Source organism: Mugil cephalus, chromosome 15 (assembly GCF_022458985.1).
Source record: "Mugil cephalus isolate CIBA_MC_2020 chromosome 15, CIBA_Mcephalus_1.1, whole genome shotgun sequence".
In the NCBI taxonomy this organism is placed as follows: domain Eukaryota; kingdom Metazoa; phylum Chordata; class Actinopteri; order Mugiliformes; family Mugilidae; genus Mugil; species Mugil cephalus.
The window spans coordinates 8,506,938-8,526,794 of NC_061784.1; the positions used below are offsets into that span (position 1 = coordinate 8,506,938).

At 44.4% G+C, this 19,857-nt stretch overlaps 1 protein-coding gene across 2 annotated transcripts in view; it reads left to right on the plus strand.

Annotated features, from left to right (window-relative positions):
• nrip1b (nuclear receptor interacting protein 1b) overlaps window positions 1-14,256 on the plus strand; it is a 36,331-nt gene extending 22,075 nt beyond the window's left edge. For both annotated transcript variants that reach the window (XM_047606801.1, XM_047606800.1), the window contains exon 2: window positions 7,895-14,256. In XM_047606801.1, coding sequence (XP_047462757.1) covers window positions 8,352-11,981 — 3,630 coding nt within the window. In that variant the 5' untranslated portion in view covers window positions 7,895-8,351 and the 3' untranslated portion in view covers window positions 11,982-14,256. The remainder of the gene's footprint in view (window positions 1-7,894) is intronic.
• Window positions 14,257-19,857: the final 5,601 nt, after the last annotated feature.

Below are 19,857 nucleotides of genomic sequence, written 5' to 3' on the forward strand. Positions count from 1 at the left end.
GCAGGAACGAGGGAAGAGGGGAGGGCCGAGGGCTGATTAGTATTCTAAAGGAGCACTCCTGCCAGTAGAGCAAATTGATTACTGCACTTTACCTGTATCAGCCTCCACAGCTAAGGATGACAAGGTACGGGAGCATGATGTGTGCCTGCATTCACCTCCCAACCACAGTAGAATAGGTGTTAGCATTTGGCTTTGTGTGTATTTTTTTTTTATTTTGTGCGACTCTCCTGATCACTTTTCTAAATTTTCCGCAGAGACAGCATAGTAAACCTTATATCCTACATTACAGCCAACGCATGCGCCTCTTGCAGTTGGGGCCTTGTCTGTCTTATTCAGTAGTCGGTGGCTGACTGAGGGAGGACAGACTCATTTCCTGCCCATTTCAAACCTTGGCTTTGTGGTTTTCGCCTCTAGGCTCACGATTAATGCGCTCCTCTTGGTTATAGTAAAGAGAAACTGATAAATTTCAAAGCAACAGCCTGCAAAATTTGATCTTCTCCATCCCCTGGCTCCTAATTTAAATCACCACGCTGCAAACGGCAAGTTCAGTTGTGGTCTTCGGGCTCCAGAGCCGTGCTGGTTCTCATTCTAGCTACTTAATCAGGCACTGATTACACCTGGGCCGCCAGATGAAGGTAATTAATTGCAATTAATCTCTGCTTAGATAGAAAACCACAAGTAGTCTGAGCGGTGACAACCAAGGCCCATGACCCGTGCCCCTGCAGTTTTCTCACCTGTCACCAAACCCAAACGTGTGAAAGAAGTTTCATCTTTACAAATGCAGCATTTCCTCCTGTATTCTTCAGGCCAGAACATGTCTTCCACTGTGAAATTTAAATTCGGAGCTAATTACACTGATCGGTTCAGTTTGTCAGTTACGTGCTGTCAGTAGTTAGCGGCCACTGCAAAGGTTTTTATATTCATCGCGTGTCGACGGCTCACTCCATCGGACCCTCCATTCACTCACAGAATGTGACCAATGAGAGCTGATTAGGCACAGTTTTATCTACACATGCACCAGACCACTCTCACAAAATCCGTTTGTAGTATTCCTTTAAGTAGTTCATTGGGACGCTAAGTTTGATTTTTTTAGGTCCGCCCCACCAAACACGGCCGGTGGACCCTCTCTTATTAATAAACCTGACATATTTATATATATATATTTCATCCTAACCCATCCACAAATCCTGAACTGGCAAAGGACAGCTTAGGCTCTTGTTTTATTGTAGCACCAGAGTGACCCTTCACCATAAGTGAAGCCCAGTGTGCATTAGCTGCTAAGACTCGAAGGGGAAGGCTTAAATATAAGGAGGGGGTCAAGCTAAATAAAGTGTCTGTAGGATATGGATTTATCTGCGGTCCAGTGGAGATCACAGTGATCTTGGCGCACATCAATAAAAGAACATTTGATCCCGTAATTTGCTCTTAAATTTAATCTCATTAACGTCTACTGTCTCTTTTTATTTTTCCTGTATTTTTTTATGTGCATTGTATTTCATATTTAATATTTAAAAGCACGACTGCAACTGTGGATTATTTTACTAGTGATTAGCATGTCCTCTATTTTTGTATTAATTGTTATTTTTAGGAAAACGCGTCCATCAGATACCAAGACAATGTCCTCAGATCTGATGTTTTGTGTGACCCTCTTATGTGATAGCTCAATTTTATGGGAAATTCTTCATATTTGGCAGAAACACTCAACTTGGGCACAATATTAGTATGATTTTCAGCTGATATCCTGTGTAGTGAAGACAGGATGTTACATGTTACATGTTAATGCAGCGATTAAAAAAAAACAAAAAGCACATGCTATTCATACCTTTTTACGAAATACAGACACGGATGTAAACTGCGCCTTAAGGCAAGTGTCGCTTTGCGTGTTATAAAAGGGTGTCATATCAAGTGATGATCACATCAGCATATTTTATCGGCGTATAAATAATTCATAACCGAGCGCGTCTTATTTTGGACCAGTGGAACAGTGGAAGTTATCTAGGACACCTGATTATAAAACAGCTTTTTTGGAATTAGTGTATGAAGCAGCAACAGCAATTTGCCCACAGGGAGGCATTGGCAAGTATTCCCTTACAATCTCCAGTGTAATTGATCAGTGTTATCTGAGCTTGATAACTGGTTAAAATTAGTTTCTGCCCAGTGTTTTGCTTGAAAAGGAGTCACTTGAGGATTGTAACGTAAGCTCGGATAGCTGAGGTTGCACGTCTAAAGCTTATAATTGGGTCTCCTACAGGTTGTGTAACAAAAGGGTGCAAGGGTGGCACCAGGTCATTTGGGGTTAGAGTATGGCAAGCGTGCTCTTAGCTGTTTCCTCTGTGCTATTTAAGGTCATTGCTTTGTATAGTGTGAAGTATCGTTATCAGCAGTTACTTGTTTTTCTGCGACCAGTGATGCCTTTTTCAGTTATTGTTGCTGTTGTCATTTTTTATTGGCCTTCACGTTGCAAGATCTGCACATTGCTACTGCGTCATGTATTTATATACCTCCGGTGTATATTTAGATGTAGTTTAATAATGAGTCACGATTCGTTTTTTTTTTTTAAAATGCACAGGCACATTTGTGACGCCCTCGCATGGTCCTAACGTTGAATGAACCGCGTTAAAAGGCGGTTTCAGATTTCTAGTTTTGAAATTGTCAGGAATATTCGAGGAGGAGTTGTTTTTGTTTTGTCGCAACTATAGCTGCGGCTCAGCACTGGGTCAGGCGTCAGGGCCAGGTGTAGGACTAATCTTATTGAAGTCTCCTGTTTGTTGGCATGTACTCAGCGACGCCCTGCCAACTGGATTGGTGCTGCTTGAGAGATTTTCCCGGAAAAGGTTACACATAATTGTTTTACACTTTATTGGGTTAAATGTGTCTAATTGATTTAAAAGATTCCTTTAATTGTGCGACTTTGAATAAGACGGTGCTCCTTCTGAGGTAAAAGCGGAGACGAGAAAAACAGAAATTGTGTTTCTTGATGATTCTAATGGAATGTCCCTTCGCGAGCCATTGTGCTCCGTGCTATCATTCTCCAGCCTCACTCTGAGCGAGCATTAGGATGATTTAAAAACTAGAAAGTAGGTCAATGGGAGCATTATGAAAGGCGAAATGATAGCAGAGATATGTCCTCATCTTTTTCTGTCACTTAGACCTCTGTCACACACTATAATACTCCAACCCATCCCAAATTACTCACAGTGAAAAGGAAAAAAAAAAAAAAGCGGCGCTCTTTTTAACCCAATAAAGGCAGACATCTTGCTGACTCACAGCAATAGCCTTCTCAGGGCTGAAGCCAAGGATATTATGGAAATGATTCATTAAAGGCCAAGGTTTTTTAGCTGGTCTTATCCAGCTTTCAGGGCAGCCTGACAGTGGGACATTTGATCTCAATTGCAAAGTGGCCCATTTCCCTCAGACATCACCACTGCAGTCTGTTTCAAGGGCCTATCTCTGCCTGTTGGCGAGCTCACCATGGGGCAATCAGCTGTTCCTATTTCCAGCACCAGTGTTTACAAATGGAAACTGTGTGTTGTTTTGGGAGGGAAATGAGCACCATTTTGGACAGGCGATGTAAGCAGAAGATTACCTCGGAGCCCAATAGAAATGAATCGGGTATGGATTGATGGCAGCTACGGCTCATTAAGAAGGAATCTGTGTGTATGTGTCCGTGTGTGTGTGTGTATATGCTTAATTGATGCACTAATTCTCAGCCACTCAGGAAATGGCCCTTGGGTGGGTCTTCCAAATGGCACACAAATATTTACTATGGACACAAACATTTTTGTAAGCACATCCATGCGAGCCTGGATGCGCAAGGTGGAGGGAAACAGTGTCCGGGTCTGCGATACAGTGCAGCGATATCATCACCGCACTGGCTACTTTGACTGGGTCCTCCGACACTCAGCTGGGCTCTGAAACACTTAGATGAGTCATCGGTGTGCATGAATTTCTCTACGCACATTCTCTCAACCCGAAGAACTCTTTGTACTGATGAGTGCAGATGAAGTTAAAATCCGCCCCCGCTCTCCTCATCCAAGGCCAGAAGCGGGCCAAGAACTTTAGTGCTCCGGTCCCATTTTGTCGGAGATGTTGCCGTTACAGTCATCACACGCTGTTCCTCGTATTCAAGTCTTCTGAGTAGGATGTTTTTTCCCCAATGGATGGCGTGTGCTACTTAGCGCAAGAGCTCTGGCTTTGCCGCGCTCGTGTATCACATTTCCTTTATGTGGGGTACATCCATGAGTTTCAGCGTGCGCACACGGGGGCGTGTGTGCTATGCATGACTTGTTTGGTCAATGCATCCTAAGAAGTGGGTCAGAGTGCCCTAGTTCTTTTTTTTTGTGTGGGTGTGCATGTTTCTGTGTATTGCGTTTCAGTGTTATTTTGTCCTGATTGACTTATCTGCAAACACAGTTTCTCGCCGTAGCTCCCCTGCTGTTCGGTAGCATGTTATGCTCTTGTTTACCTTCCTCAAGGTGACAAAAAAAAAAAGCCTTTAATTTAACTTTCCGCCGGTGCTCTCATTCACTTGTGGAAGGCTCGGGACAACTGCATTTGGTCAGGTAGCTTATGTTTTGTCTTATTTAATCATGTCAGGCCATATTGAATTTACAAATAGCGGTCACGCCGTATGTGTAAGTGAGCTACCCCGTTGAGTATGTGCAGCAGGCTTGGGCTGCAGATTACATGATATAATAGTGTTTAGGCATCGCCTCTCCTTTTAAATTCCTTTAACCTTGACTCCCCTTAAATGCAGGGAGAACACATCTGCCAGGCTGGTGTCAGACATTAGTAATACACACCGCTCAGGCAGCATTGTCACTTTTTATTAACGCCCAGAGCTTTGCATGGACACCAGCTGTTGCATCAAGTGGAAAAGCCTTGGCGGCATGAATGACCTTGACTTTAACTGCCGCTCCTTTGGCTCTTCCCCCTTTTAATTCTTTTGTTTGGTCTCATACATTTTAAATGGCTTAAATGGATTACCATTCCTGAAGATGAAGGTCATTTAGAAGCTCACTTTTTTTTTCTTTAAGGCAAAAAAAAAATAAAAAAATTACCAGCAATTCATGCTTGCGTGTCAGTGGGTGGTGCAGGAGGTGTAGTCTGGAGGTCAGTGGACGGACTGAGGCTCACGTTTTGAGATCTAATCCTTGACATCTGCAGTGGCAGATCTGTCGGCCTTCTGCTACTTCTGGGAAGCGGCTGAGAGTGCGGTGACCTTTCCTGTTCCTGGTGTCTTTTAAGTACCAGAGGAGTGAAACAGAGAGAAATAGATGAAGAGTCACCCGGCCAGGGAATGATGAGGCCTCACCCCTCCCCGTCACTTGCCCCCCTCCCTCCCTCCTCTTGCGTGTGCGCAGTTGACTGTAGGGGTAAAAATCACTTTAGAATGGTGCCTGCTCTGTCATTGGCTGACATTGTCAAGGATAATGGATAATCACCACAGAAACTGTAGAGCAGCTCATTGGTGCTGTGGTGTCCCACTGTGGGGGAGGGGGCGGAGGTCAGGCTTTTTGGGTGCCACCACCAATGAGATGACATGTTAACAGATGTGTAAGGTCATTTTCAACGTATACACCAGGGGAGATAATGTAATAGTAATGCACACATCACGCATCCTGAAAGGGAAAGAAGAGGGCCGTGTGCTTTAGGGGCTCGCTATAGAGGACAGCTTTCTCTATATTAAGGTCATTTATTTGTTAACGGAGCTTTGTCACTGAGTAGAGCATATTTTTTCTTGCCCTTGCTGTAGCAGGGCCTGTTTTTTGACACCAACTGTGTCATTACGCGTCTCTCAAGAGCCCAAAGGCCCTCACTTTGTTTAAAGAGTAATTTACACTTTATATGAGACGGTGAATGCAGTAGCGCTGCTGTATATAAATTAATATAATGCAGAGTCATGGCGCCTCTGTGCGGCCTTGTCTGCTCTCTATAGAAGTATCTTTGGGCAAAAACATAGACAAGGTCAACTGTAATTCCAAAGGTTCACAGCCAGCAGCGGAGAGATTAACAGAATTCCCCCACGTTGAAACTGTGTCAGTGTTTCTTTGCTGTTTACATTTTTTCCGAGCTAACTGGGCAGCGCAAAGTATATTCTTTTTTTTTTTTCCCTCAGGCTGCGTGGAAGGTAAACATGTGTAGGCCTACATGATCAAGTGTGATGTTCCAGGTTATTCCATTATGACTGAGTAAAGATCAGTGGCGGCAAAATAGTCCTAATCCTCAGCATCTAAGATTAGCATGACAACAGACGTCAGATGGCCCAGTGTAACCAGGTTGGCTTTTGTTGTTGTCAGATTTAGGTCAACTGCTAAAAGATGGCCTTGAACTGTAATTGATGCTGATGGGCCAATCTCAGTTAAATTATCTTTTCTGGATTGTGCCCCGCAGCCAAAAGAGTCTCATCAACATTTGGACCTTTGGTTTCTGAAAGCCTTAAAAATGCCAAGATTATTGTTTTCCTAGTGCTACTCAGACTTAAATCCACATTAATCAATTTAAATCCAGTTTTTAATCCCAACGCATTCTAAGGTGGCATCAAAAGTGTCCCCTTTTTGCCCTAATTGTCTTGACAGCCTGTGGACATTGGCCACAGGGATGGATTTCGGCCTGATTATAAGCTTGCTGCCTTGTTGTTTTTGGCCCTTGCTACTGCTCTATGTGAAGTATTTAGGCTGGTGTCTGTGTGAGTTGCCATGGCCTTTCGTCATAATCAAGGACTGCTGTCCTGTCGTGTGACCTTCTATGTTGGTCCACTCAGTGGACACCAAAGGTGAGGACGACATCGGGAAAGGACACGGACAGCAGCTGAGGCGAGGTAGAAACTCTGTTTTAATTAACCTTTATGGGATGCGGCCAGGACTGTCTGAGGTGTCCTGTATCCACGGAAACCACGCTGACAGGGTTCAGAGCAGAGGTCTCCAAGGGCAGCACTGCTGACACTGTCATGGCAACTGGCACAATGCTCACCCCTGTGTCACTGGCTCTGCCCTCCTGACAGTGGTGTGGTGTGACAGGTGCACCTGATCCTTAAGCCACCCCTACCGCCCCCACCCTATAATACATACACACACACACACAAAAAAAATATCTCTACACACACTCCACAGTTGACTACAGCTTGTCTGTTTGTTACATCCTTGCTCTGATTCTCCACTGCCTTTGTACTGTACATGTAAACACTGCTCAAACAACATTAAGTCAGTTCAGGCTTTGAACTGTCTTCTGATTTTAACAGCTCAGGGTCAAAAGAGCATTGGTGAAAAATTCACAGCTGGCCAGGTGTTAATGAAGATATAGTGAGACTGTGCATGCGCATGTATCTGCACACATTCACTCTTTTGTCTAAGCATGAATGCTTAAATGCTTACTTGTGTGCATGTGGGTGAGTGGTGGGTGGCTCCTGCTTTATCTAGACCGAGTATTGCGCCTTGTGAGATGCTGCTGAAGTACATAAGGAGCAGGAGGTGGTGGTGGGGGATAATCCACTGAAATGACAACCTGCATAAGGAATTATTCACAGCTCTCACAGGGCCCTTCAGTTTTGAAAGACATTGCTGTATGGGGCTTACTGCTCAAGACCTGAATGTTTTCAAGGTAGTGGGCTTGGATTTTCAATTTGGATCCAATCAGGCCTAATCTACATTTGTCGTCTGTTCGGTGACTGTGAGGGGAGAGTGCAGAGAGGAGAAGGAGCCGTGTGCAGTCAATCTGAAATGTTGCTAAGTAACAGAGATGGCAGACAAGGTGGTGAAATGAATGTGATATAGTGCTCTGCAAATCTCCTGCTTCTCACAAGGTTTCTCCTTTTTCTCCTGTGCTTTTTTCCCCTCTACCCTACCCTACCCTACCCTCTATGCCTCCCTCTTTTCTCTTTCACTCACTGCCATAGGTCCCCATGTGAGATCTGCAAAGCTGAAAGGCGCCACTGACAGAACCACAGCCAAGCCTTAGGACAGACATCCCAAACATCCACAGCCACGGAATGTGTCAACATCTTTGTGGTGAAATCCTGCTGACTCCTCACTTGCTACTCACATAAGCCTAGAGCTGGACCTTCTGGGATCCTACAGTGTTTAAAGGCATACAACAATGCCTGGGAGGCTGACCTGCCCCAGATTGCTTCCTACCATGGATGCTGTTTCCCCATAGTGCTGACTGTGCCCACTTCAGAGAGGGAACACATCCAGCTAGTGTATCGTTCAGTCCCCTTTTAGACTCACTAGCTGTAATAGCCTGCCCTGTTTTTGTTATTTAGGAAGTACATGCCACTGTCATCCAGATGACCTAGTGGACATTTATTTCCCAGTAGCATTGCTGAGCCATACGAGGGGATCCTAGTATTGAACATGACTCATGGGGAGGAGCCTGGCCCTGAGACACACAAGGATTCAGCTGTTCTAACTTATCTGGAAGGTTTACTGATGCATCCAGTGGTGGCCGGGCCTGGGGCCACGCCGAGCGGGAGGTCTGAGGCTGCCCACAGCAATCAAGAACAGGTGGACAAGGTGGGTGGACCCTTCCAACTGCCCAACCATGGCCCAACAGCTCCTAAAGCTGGAACCAACGGGCCCACACTAGGTTCTTCGCAGCACCTAAAGAAGGCCCGCTTACTGCGCTCTGGAGCCTGGAATGATCCAGGGAACCAACGGATGAGTTCACCCCCAGTGGAGCTGAATGGCCAAGTGGGAGGCCTGCAAAATGGAGCACTGGAGGGATCTCCTCATGCTGGAGAGAGCACCCTGTTGGCTTCTCTGCTTCAGTCATTCAGCTCACGCCTCCAGAGTGTGGCAATGTCTCAGCACTCTAATAAGTCCCCCAGTGAGTGTTCCTCTCCTTCCAAGGCACCACCAGCCGACAAAGAGCCACTTCCTGTATATGGGACAGCCTCAAGCCGCTTGAAGGGCCTAATGAGGAAGAGCAAACTTCAGAATCACAGTAATACACCTTACAGTCGCCGGGGCCACAGCCAGGATAGACCCCCAGAATCACCTCGGTCAGCACACAGCGCCACACCCCCTGCTGCTCCTACATCAGCTGAATCAGTGTCCTGTGCAGAACGTCTAAAGGCGGTGGCCAACATGGTGAAAATCCGTTCTAGTCCAGCACCTTCCCCCAAGCCCAGTGTGGCCTGCAGTCAATTGGCCCTGCTGCTATCAAGCGAAGCCCATCTCCAGCAGTATTCCAGAGAGCATGCACTCAAAGCCCAGCTCTCAGGAAGATCTGCCAGCGAGAGACTAGCTGCCATGGCAAACCAACAGCATGGCCAGGACAAAAGGCCACCTAGTGTGGGAGGGACTCTGCCTGGAGCTCCAGACACACTAAGCTCCTTAACAACCCAAAATGGAATGACAACAACAACCACAATAACAACGACAGCACTCCCTCGAACAGCCCTGTCAAGTCCACAGAGTCCCTCTTTGCTGCGTGGCCACAGCCAAAGCTCACCCCCCACGCCCCCACGTGCTCCAAGTCACACTCACAGTCAGCCACCTAGGGAGAAGCGAGGCTTTGACTCACGTCCAACTCGCCCCCCTCAAACGTGTAGCAGCTTGCTGCTTCTACTACTGAACAACCACAACAACCAAAAGCAGCTGACTAAGAATGGACACCTGGAGGACAGCTGTGGCATTCTGCCACAAAGTGGCTCTTCTTCAGTCACATCAGACAGTGAATGCTCCATCCAGGAGAGGAGCATCACCAAGGACAGCAGTGATGCAGAGAGTTCCTACTCGAGTTGTTCTCCCATTGACCTATCTATGAGAAGCCGTGTCAATATACAAGACACTAGGCCAAAAACTACAACGCCCTCCTCCTCCTCTTCCAACTCTTCCTTCACTTCTTCCACCACAGTGTTTTCCTCCACCCCAGTTGCATTCTCTCCTCGCGCTTGTGCTCAGACCTCCACCATAACTTTTTCCCCATCTCCTACTGTTGTCTCCTCCGTGTCCACGGCTGTTTCTTCATCTTCTGCTTCTTCTATCTCTACCTCCTCCTTGGACAAACTAACAGAATCTTTAATAAACAAGTGGAAGCCAGAGCCATCAGGATCAAGGGTGACCAAGAACAAGGAGCCTGAAATGAGTTCAGACCTAAAATCCCATCCTAAGGTCACACTTATGCAGCTCCTTCTTGAGCGCAGAAATAATGAGATGGTTAATAAAAGCATCGGTAACCAGGATTTGCCACTTGACATAACTATGGCCACCATGTCTCAAAGTCAGCAAAAGGGACTGCTGCCTTGGGAAGAGACGAGGACAAAAAGCCCTATAGATAGGCCTGTAGCCCCAGCCCAGACCCACTACTCACAGTGTCATGACACAAGTGGCGCTCTATCCCCGTATTCTTATCCCTCCCCTCATGTCCAGTCCAGCCCATTGGATTTGTGTAAGTCTAAAACCTTTCCTGCAGAAAAAGCGTCAGAGCCTGCCTTCAGTGCCAGCAAACTGTTACAGAATCTGGCTCAATGTGGCACAGCTTCTTCTTCCCCTCCCATCCCCTCTGGCAAGGGGCTAAGCCAGGAGCTTGATACCAGCAGGCCCCTCGCTCTTTTGGAACGGCTCAATGCTCCAGTCCACAGGGCCACCACCACTCCACTCTCAGATGGAGCGTCTGGCAGTGGTACACCTTTCAGCCGGAAGGAGGCTTCTCCTCCATCACAAATTGAGAATCTCCTGGAGAGGCGTACTGTTCTGCAGCTCCTTCTAGGAACAGGCACCGCTACAGTAAGCCGAAAAGATAGGTCCAGTGGCAGTGGCAGTGGCAGGAGAAGTGTGGAGATGGCAGGAGGATGCTATGAGAAGACCCCTGGGGCCTCCATCTGTGACAGCTCCAATGGCTCCCCTTTGGATGTAAAGGTCAAATCAGAGCTCACAGAACAGGTTGGACCATCCTCTGCAATGTCTGAGGACTTGAGTGGCAGAAAGAGACTAAGCGTCTATGAGAAGAGTAGCCTGTCAGATTCTCAGCAGGACTTTAAAACAGAACCACGGCCTGCAGAGGTCATAGCAAAATATGGCCTCCTCAGCCAGCTGCTTAAACAACAGACTGCTACCTACTATACCAGTGCTGCTATGCAGACTGAGTCACAGCCCAGACAGCAGGTTAAAGAGGAACAGGGGGAGTATCTAAGCCCCAGTCCTAAGAAAAGACGCCTCTGCTCTGATCAGACTGATAGGTTTAATGACATCAGTTCTCCAAGAGTAGTTGAGAGTGACGACACAAACATTTTTCCCTCTTCTGCTGTTCAGGTAGAACCTGACCAGCAGCGGAGTTTAAAGGAAGAGGAAGCTCCGCCAAGGACCCCGCCAAGTGAAACCCTCACCAGAGAGAGTCGGGGCTTCAATGTGCTGAAACAGCTGCTTCTCTCTGACAACTGCCTGAAGGAGCTGTCCCAGCATCCCCGGGGGGCGCCCAGTCCTTCCGTTTTGCAGGCCAATGGCAAGGCCAACGGCAGCATTCTCAATCAGCCTGCCCACAATCACAGCTTCCTTCACCTGCCCAGCTGGAACCCACATGGTCCCCTAAACTCAGGGCTTCCGAGCAATCTTAGACCACTGCCCACCCCTCCTGGAAGTGACAGCCCTATCCGCTCGCCCTGGAGCCGCCAGCCAGCTCCATGGCCTGTCACTCAAAAACGGGACCCCCCTACTCTAGTCAAACAGGAGCCGGAGAGCCCTGTGCGGTGGAGTAGTCAGGACAATGAGGAAGAGGAGCAGGGTTGTGACTCAAACCCAGACTCTCCAAGGCTCTCACGGTCTAACCCCATCCTGTATTACATGTTGCAGAAGGGGAGCATTCAAATGAGAAAGGAGGTGAGAGATCAGGCAGAGGGAACCAAGTCTTTGGTCAGAGTTAAAGAAGAGCCAATCAGTGACATGCATGCCTATGAACGCAGTCTGAGCTCCACCCCACAATCACCAACCCACAATGACAAGCACAGCCATGAAAGCCAAGGGCTGAGCCAATCGTCTGAGTAGAAGTTGTATCAACTACAGAAAAATACAAAGTGGAATCAAATTCATTGACTCTTTTTTCATTTTTTAATGACTTGCCAAATTGGTTTGATGAGACAAAGAAAGACTGGATTTTTTGTGTGGATTAGAGCAAGTTAAAGTTCAAGTACACATTTGCATTGCTTTATCAATTTTAAATCATGAGGTCATGGAATGGTACAAAACAGGTCTATCTTACATAAATGTCTAATTAATACAACCAAAATGACACAACCGTCACAAATATACCCTTTCCTATCTGTGATTGTCAGGCATTACATTACATATTTCTTTTCTTTTCTTTTTTTTTTTTTAAATTTGTTCTTGTTTTTTTACACTTACTATATGTATGTGAATTACACACATATCAATTATTCCATGTCCTCTTTGTTGCTTGCTATAAAACATTTAGAAAGAACATTTCAAGCGACATTTATTATTGATGACTCCAAAAATGTTAGTCCTCAGTTCAGTGGACATTTATTTATTTTCTCCATCAGGACATTTTCAGATAGACAGAGTCCCATCAATTTTAGATAAGATTCCAAATAAAGTCATTCTAGGGCAGTCACAGTGGTCTATTACAACAATGTACATGATAAATTCATTCAAAGGAGGACCTTGAAAACAGCATTCACACTGCAGTAGCTTCAGTGAGGATCCTACCATGATAAATGCTTTGTCTTGCTTTACCTCAAGATTCATATTGTGGTGTGGTTACCAGTGGAGAAAGAATATATCAGGAGAGGTTTGAATGGTCACAACTCATTGTGTTTTGCTTTCATTTGAAATGAACATTTAAGGCCAGTATCCAACAGTGCAAATTCAGGGTAATTCAGGGTGTTTGCAGATTCTGCAGTTTTGAACAGATGGGTCAACAGAGTGTGTATGCTGCTTACAGCTGAGCAACTGTGTGTAAACAGGTTTCTGGAGCAACAGTTTAAGGCTGCAGTGTCTGAGAAACTTATCTTGCCGTACTGGGTAAACCCACACCACTATTCTTCATACACACAATTACTCTGAGCGTGAAGCACACGGCTTTTTCTTTTCATTTCATTATAAAAGGGAGTACCCAGGGTTTGCACTCGAAACTGAGTCCTTGATGTCCCTTTCAGAATAATTTAATGGCATGTAATAAAAAAAATATCAGTATTGTTATTTGTTGAGAATTTGACAGTTTGTGATTTTTTTCTTTATTTCTTAACTGTTGTGGTTTATGGACATCATTTATTTTTGTGGAAGTCTCTTAACTCATAAAACGTCAAAAGAATTGCATGATAATAAAGAGAACACCACAGGTACATTATTTTTTATTTTATTTTATTTTTTTTTTTTTTCAAAGCAGCTGGATATGTGTACCTGCCCCCCAATAATCACCAAGACGTTTTGGTGTCTTGAGGGATATCTGGTATCTAGCTCCTTGGTTTTGATTGTACTGTATTCTTTTCGGCTGATTTCACACACTGCATTATCCATCTAGTCTTGTGATCTTTTTAATACATATACCTATGAAGTACGTCTCTTCAATTATTAATACATTTTCACAATGGTTAAATATATTTGTGTAAATAGTACTTTCAGTATGAAAGATGACTATTTTGTAATGTTTAAGAAAAGATATTACCCTAGTTTTTAATGCCCTGATATGTAAATATGAATTATATGCGTACAAGTGTACATACAAAGGCAGAGGATGCTATGCCCATCTTTTTTTGGTTGGTATGTTCTTTGCATGTGTCTCTATGTGGTAAATGATAATCTATCCTGCGCTGTGTTGTGTAATAATGTCTGACTCTCCTCACTGCTGCCTGTTGCATGCAGACGCATGGGAACTACCTGTGTATCCCTACTGGTGATGGGGGAAAATGTCAAGTCTTAAAATAGGTCTTTTTTTTATCACAGAGAGAGAGGTTGGTTTCAAACGTGAACAGTCCCTAAATAACCGCAGACTGTTAAACAAGTTGATAAAAAAAAATGTGTGAAAAATAAACGTGCATTGAATATTTTTGTGATTTACTTTTCTGTTACTGGTTAACAAAGCTCTGTGAAAGAGTCGGGGGCTATAGTGGGGGATTGACGTACAATCATAGATCTGCATTGTGCATCTAAGAAATACATTTGTAGCAGCAAATATATATATATAAAAAAAGAGATGTTTCATTTTTTTCATGTGAAGACCTGAGACATTATGTCATTTTTTATGTTTTCATTTTTGGTGTTCATTTGCACTGATATCTCAAAAATAAAGTACTAAAATGCATGACCTAGTATGAATGTGTTCCTTTTTTTCCCAGCTTGCCTTTCAGAGGTCTGTTTCCTTTGCAGAAGAGAACCACGTGTAAGTATATTAGAGATAGTAAGGTGAGGCATTGCTTTAAATTATTTAAGCACATAGCGTTATAACGTTACATGTTCTTAAATATATTCTCTTGTTTCGGGGCCATGAGCTAATTCATGTAAGTGGTAATATTAAAGAAAATCGCATTGAACCAAATCTGCCATTAGGGAAGCCATTGCTCCCCAATATCCAGCTTGCTCCTCACATTAAAGAATGGTATTATTAAAGGAGGACATCAAAGCCAAACTGCACTTTCTGTAATCAAAGATCCTGGTCTATTAAAGGAGAGTGAGAGGATGTCCTGTATTTGCCTCGGAACGCCTGCTTCTGAGTTGGCTGCTGTTCACTCCTGTGCTGAGTCTTAACAAAGGCAGGAAAGATACTGAAAGAAGGGAGGACACACGAAGGTCAGCAGATGTACTCAAGGATGTGCCTCGCACAGATGGAATATATATCTCCATATTAGAGCTTTTATTAGATCCTCATTGTGCATAAAATGTAACCCCTTAATTTTTTGTGCTCAGCGTGGAAAGTTGGCCATTCAGTGACAAATATGTTGACTCGAGAGGAGCACCCTGTAGCGTGAGACAGTCATGAGGTGAAGGCAAGTTCAAGCTCAACTTGACTGTGGTCTAAATATGACGTCCAGTGAGCGAACAGACGTCTTTTTGTCTGCAGCGCACTTTTGAAACTGCAGCAGCCCTGACTTCCCCTTTATTTAATCCTCCCCATGACTGACTGCACTCTCTTTAAACTCCCGGCAACCTTTCCCCTCAGTGAACTTCTCCATTTCGAGATTCTTATCAAGGCTGAACCGCCAGTAACCTCTTGATTTCCTCCGATTGCCGTGGCAGCGGCAAACATAAAGGAGGGAGGCGCTAGTTTAAGCGGGGGTCAAGGTGTAAAACTTGACAATCGGTTGTTTGTCCGTGGATTCTCTCTTTGATTTCCTGACCTCAGCGTGAGGCCAAAAGGATGTGAGCGCTGCACACCAGGCCACCAGTGACTCAACAACAGGCCAAGGACTCTGAAGTCCCACAGTCCACATTTCATAGTTACGAGGCCTCCAAAAACTATTTCCTGGCATTACTGATGCTTATTCTCTGACAAACAACTTAATGGCCTCACTTAACTTTCTTGGCCTTGGGTTTATCTGCATGGGAACTCATGGACTGACGACTGTGTGAAACACTAACTACCCTTAAGGACGATTTGTCCATTTGATCCAGTTGATGAGATTCTTTCTCGTTAGGTGCTTTGTTTATTCACACGGAGGCCATGTAGAACTAACACTTACTAGTCACTAGTTGTCGTGGTGATTGGTGCCCACAGATGTTTTATCACCCGCTTCCCATGCAAGTGTCTGAATTCTTAGCACTTGATTTGACCTGAAATGTTAAGCAAACACACACGCACACAACTTAATTACAATTTTATTGGTCTCACGACCCCATCAGGAGCGTAATAAAGACAGAATATATGAATAACATTTAAAGCGTAGCAGACTTTCTTCCTCCAGGTACCAGCAGAAAACCTTTGCGCGCTTTGCCTTGAGGTAGCACCGCTGCAGTAACTGGATGAGTGTAAAACACATGAGAGCAGCGCCTCCAGTCAGACAACAATAAAGAGGTTAAAGCAAACACCTGGGGAAACTCATGCACTGAGAAAAGAGGTCAGATCGGTTTATTTTCTCAACCTTATACCGGTCCCCATGGTGGGACCTGTGCTTTTGAAGATGTACCTCTTTGTGAACCCCCTGGGGTCGTGACATTTTGCCCCACCTCCTTTACCCTGACCTGGCTGATCCTGTTTCCCGGGACAGGATCAACTGTTGGCCTGCAGCTGTGCATCCACCACCCCCTCAACCCCCACCCCCCCCCACTCATCCCCAACACTGACACACATCAGCACCGCCCTCTTTCCGCTCCCCGGCGATACAGTCGGCCCATTCTTCAGATGTTTCGCGTTAATATGACAAGTTGCAGCGTGGCTCAAGTCTCTTTTCTTTCAGCCTCTTGACCCTCACTGTTTCCCATGGCCTCCTAGGCAACGCAGATGACTGCGATTATTCAGAAATGACTAACGCGCTGGACGTGCAGAGGCGCTACAGTGGAGGTGCAAACAAGAAGTGAAAACTGCTTGTGTCAGGAGCTCATATCAATATTAACTATTTTTAAAGCTTCCCCACTGATGTCCGTGTACAAGCATGTAAACCGACCCAATGTAATATTTATGATGAGTGAAAGTCCCTGTAGTCCACAGAGCCGGCTGTCAGCTTGAGGGATCTTGGCTGACACTGAAGGAACATGGATGATATTTGCCATGTCAGATAAGCGCAAGGGTAAATGTTTTACAAACTGGCCGGGGAGAACCAGCAATGTCAAGTCCTGTCTTCTGATGCCGCTGCTCTTTCTCTCGCGTGTCCCTTCACGGAGGTTTTCCACTGGTGAAAACAGAAGCGAATCCCCTCCGCGGACAATGTTTTCACACAGCTCCGGTCTCATCAGTTTACACCGAGAAACGTCCGGTAAACAAATACCCACCACCTCACTCATTTTTTGTTTTTTTTTGTTTTTAAGCCTTTCATGTGAAATATGTCTTCATCAGGAAACGTATTCACCACTGATTTCCTGTATGGTTTGTCGCAAGCGATGACTCTGTTGTTGATCTGCAGGGTCATGAACTTTTCTCAGTAAACATTTCTCAAAATCCCTAGCAGAATGAGAAAGGGCAGTTCAGTGTCAACCAGTCTGGCGCAGACCAGCTTGGGATGTGAACTTTGTGCTGCGGGGGCTAAGGGCCATTTAGGATGTAGCATGCCAAATTTAACTCTGTTGAGTTTGTGCTCTGATCTTCCACTCGGTGTGAAGTCGCACAGAAAACAAAAGGAAGGAGGCCGCATCTGGCATTCAGGAGGCGTTGAGCTACATCTCAGAGACTTACGGTGGCATGTTAAGACTACTTGGTTTCACGCTGTGATAAAAGGTTAAGGAGTCAGATGCGAGGAAAACAGCAATGTGCAACTTCGCTGTTGTTCGGTTTTTGTAAAGCTCGACAGCAGTAGCTTCGAATTATAACTGCTGCCCCTCTTATCTAACCGTTGGCGTAGCTCATACTTTAATTATTAATTTGACTATTTACTGTTTAATTTTTAGCCCGCAGCATCGGTCTGTGGATGACAAAGTGACAAAAGTGTGTCCGTTAGCTGCTATTGCAGCTATGGATTGCTATAAAACTTTGTGACGACATTTGCATTGCATTTGTATCATATCAGCTTCAGTGATCTCGTAGGTTTTCCTCTGGTGACACCAGCTATTGGGACATTTTCTCATGTCCAGTTGAATATATCCACAGCTGCTGAATGGACTCCCTTCCCGTGGAACTCCTCTACGATGAGTCATGGTTCTCAGATGATACATCCTGATCACCTTCTACGTACCTTAAAGCAGGGGTCTGCAACGTTCTTCAGGCCAAGGATCCCCAAACTAATGGAGCGATTAAGTACCTACTGTATGTGGCCTAGTGCTATTTATAGATATACATCATTGTTATCACTTGCATTCATTTTTAAGCTATCCCTTATCCCTTTACTAAAATACAGTATGTTGGATTAAATATATTGTTAAATATTTGTTAAATATAGTATTTATTTTACCTGCTAAATGTCATCATGTTAGTGTCCTGGTTGTGGAACATTAATCCCCATATATGTACATTTTGTTTAGGACACACTGTGTGATCTATGTTTTGAGTGATGATATAATGAAAAATGTCCCGTGTATATTTTGTGAGCAAGGAAATGCTAAATCTAGCTAATATAACAATACTACTACTACTACTACTACTACTACTACTGCTACTACTACTAATAATAATAATAATAATAATAATAATAACCAGAACAGATCTGAAATGCAGTTTATTACTGATTACTCACGTCCAACGCAGACAGCTCGAAAATGGCTGAAAACAATGATCTTTTCGAGATGCCCTACATGGAGCCACGGCAAGGTTTAACTACTTCATTCTTTACAGTGTCATAAAATCAATGCTCATGTTGCACTCCAAGGTAAAAACAACAGAAAAAACACAACAAAACCAAAAAAAAAAAAAAAACGAAGAAGAACACAGCGAGGGGAACAGACACAATCACCGTGGTTTAAAAATGAAGAACTTTGTGTCACTGTTCAGACCTCAATTGTTGCCGATAAAACACACTGACTTGCGTTAGGATCCTTGCGGTGCTGCGATGTCTGCGGGCACCTTGTGTTCGTATTGTCTGTGTCACATGGTAACATGTTATATGATAGGCTATTGTATTTGATATGAAATATGAGAATCAGATACTGACATCTCTGTGTGACACTGTAATTTCCCCCGACCGCAAAATAAGTCTTATCTTACTTATTTGAGCAGCCAGACTTTACATTTGATCCCATGCCTTCATCTGAGGAAACAAAAGGCTTTCAGATGATGCAACAGCTTTTTTTGTTTTGTTTTTTGTTTTTTTACAGTTTTATGCTTTATGGCTGATAGATGATACATTTCCTGTTGGGGAAACAATGAGCCAGCTGAGTTTACAATGACTATTTGGATTCGCTGTGCAAAAACGAGACTGGATTTGACTGACTGACTGACTGATTGACTGATTGATTGATTGATTGATTGATTGATTGATTGATTGATTGATTGATTGATTGATTGATTGATTGATTGATTGATTGATTAAACACACTTTTCATTGCATTACAATGTTTACACTCCATTGTATTTTCTCCTACTCCTGAGTGCGTCACTCACATTATGTGTAACTGGATAACCAGTGTTTACCAATGATCAGTTGTCTTCTCTGCGTCTTTTAAACGCATTATAGGTCATGAGTTTCAGTGTGCTTCAAGAAACTGGACTCCTATGACTTCTATCAAATTTCAAACTTACTCATTTGGACTTAAAGCCATTATGTGATCAGCTATGCTCATAAAAATAATCACAACTCAATTTCATACAGTGGATGGCACAACGCCCCCGTTCTAGAGCTGGTGAATTATATTAGGGGATGCTTCATCAGCTTGATTTAGACACATGAAATTGCCCATTTACCTACAGACACTGTAGCCGCACCATGTTCTTTTGTTAAATAACACCGGGAGCATCCATCTGCAGCCTCGGAGCGTGGCCTGCGCCTAAAGCCCTGAGTAAAGTGAGTAAAAACTGGCAGGTGCACAAACAAACTCAAGTGCTCAGCAGATAGGAGATAACCACGGACGTGTTTTCAAAACACTGTTTGCTCTGCTTGGACACCACTCAACCTGGCCTGTTTGATAGGGTCTCGTGTTAGCCAAAGACTGTAGGTATTGTCGTTGGTGCCTTTTTATATTTTATTTTTTTTTTAAAGGTTAAATTTGGGGGAAATGCTTGCATCCAGGAAATCTTTCTTTTCCCTCCGGTAAGTTGCAGATCTTATTCCTTATGTATCAGGATCCCAGTGACCAAGGCTAACGAACAGCTAAAGCATTCAAACAT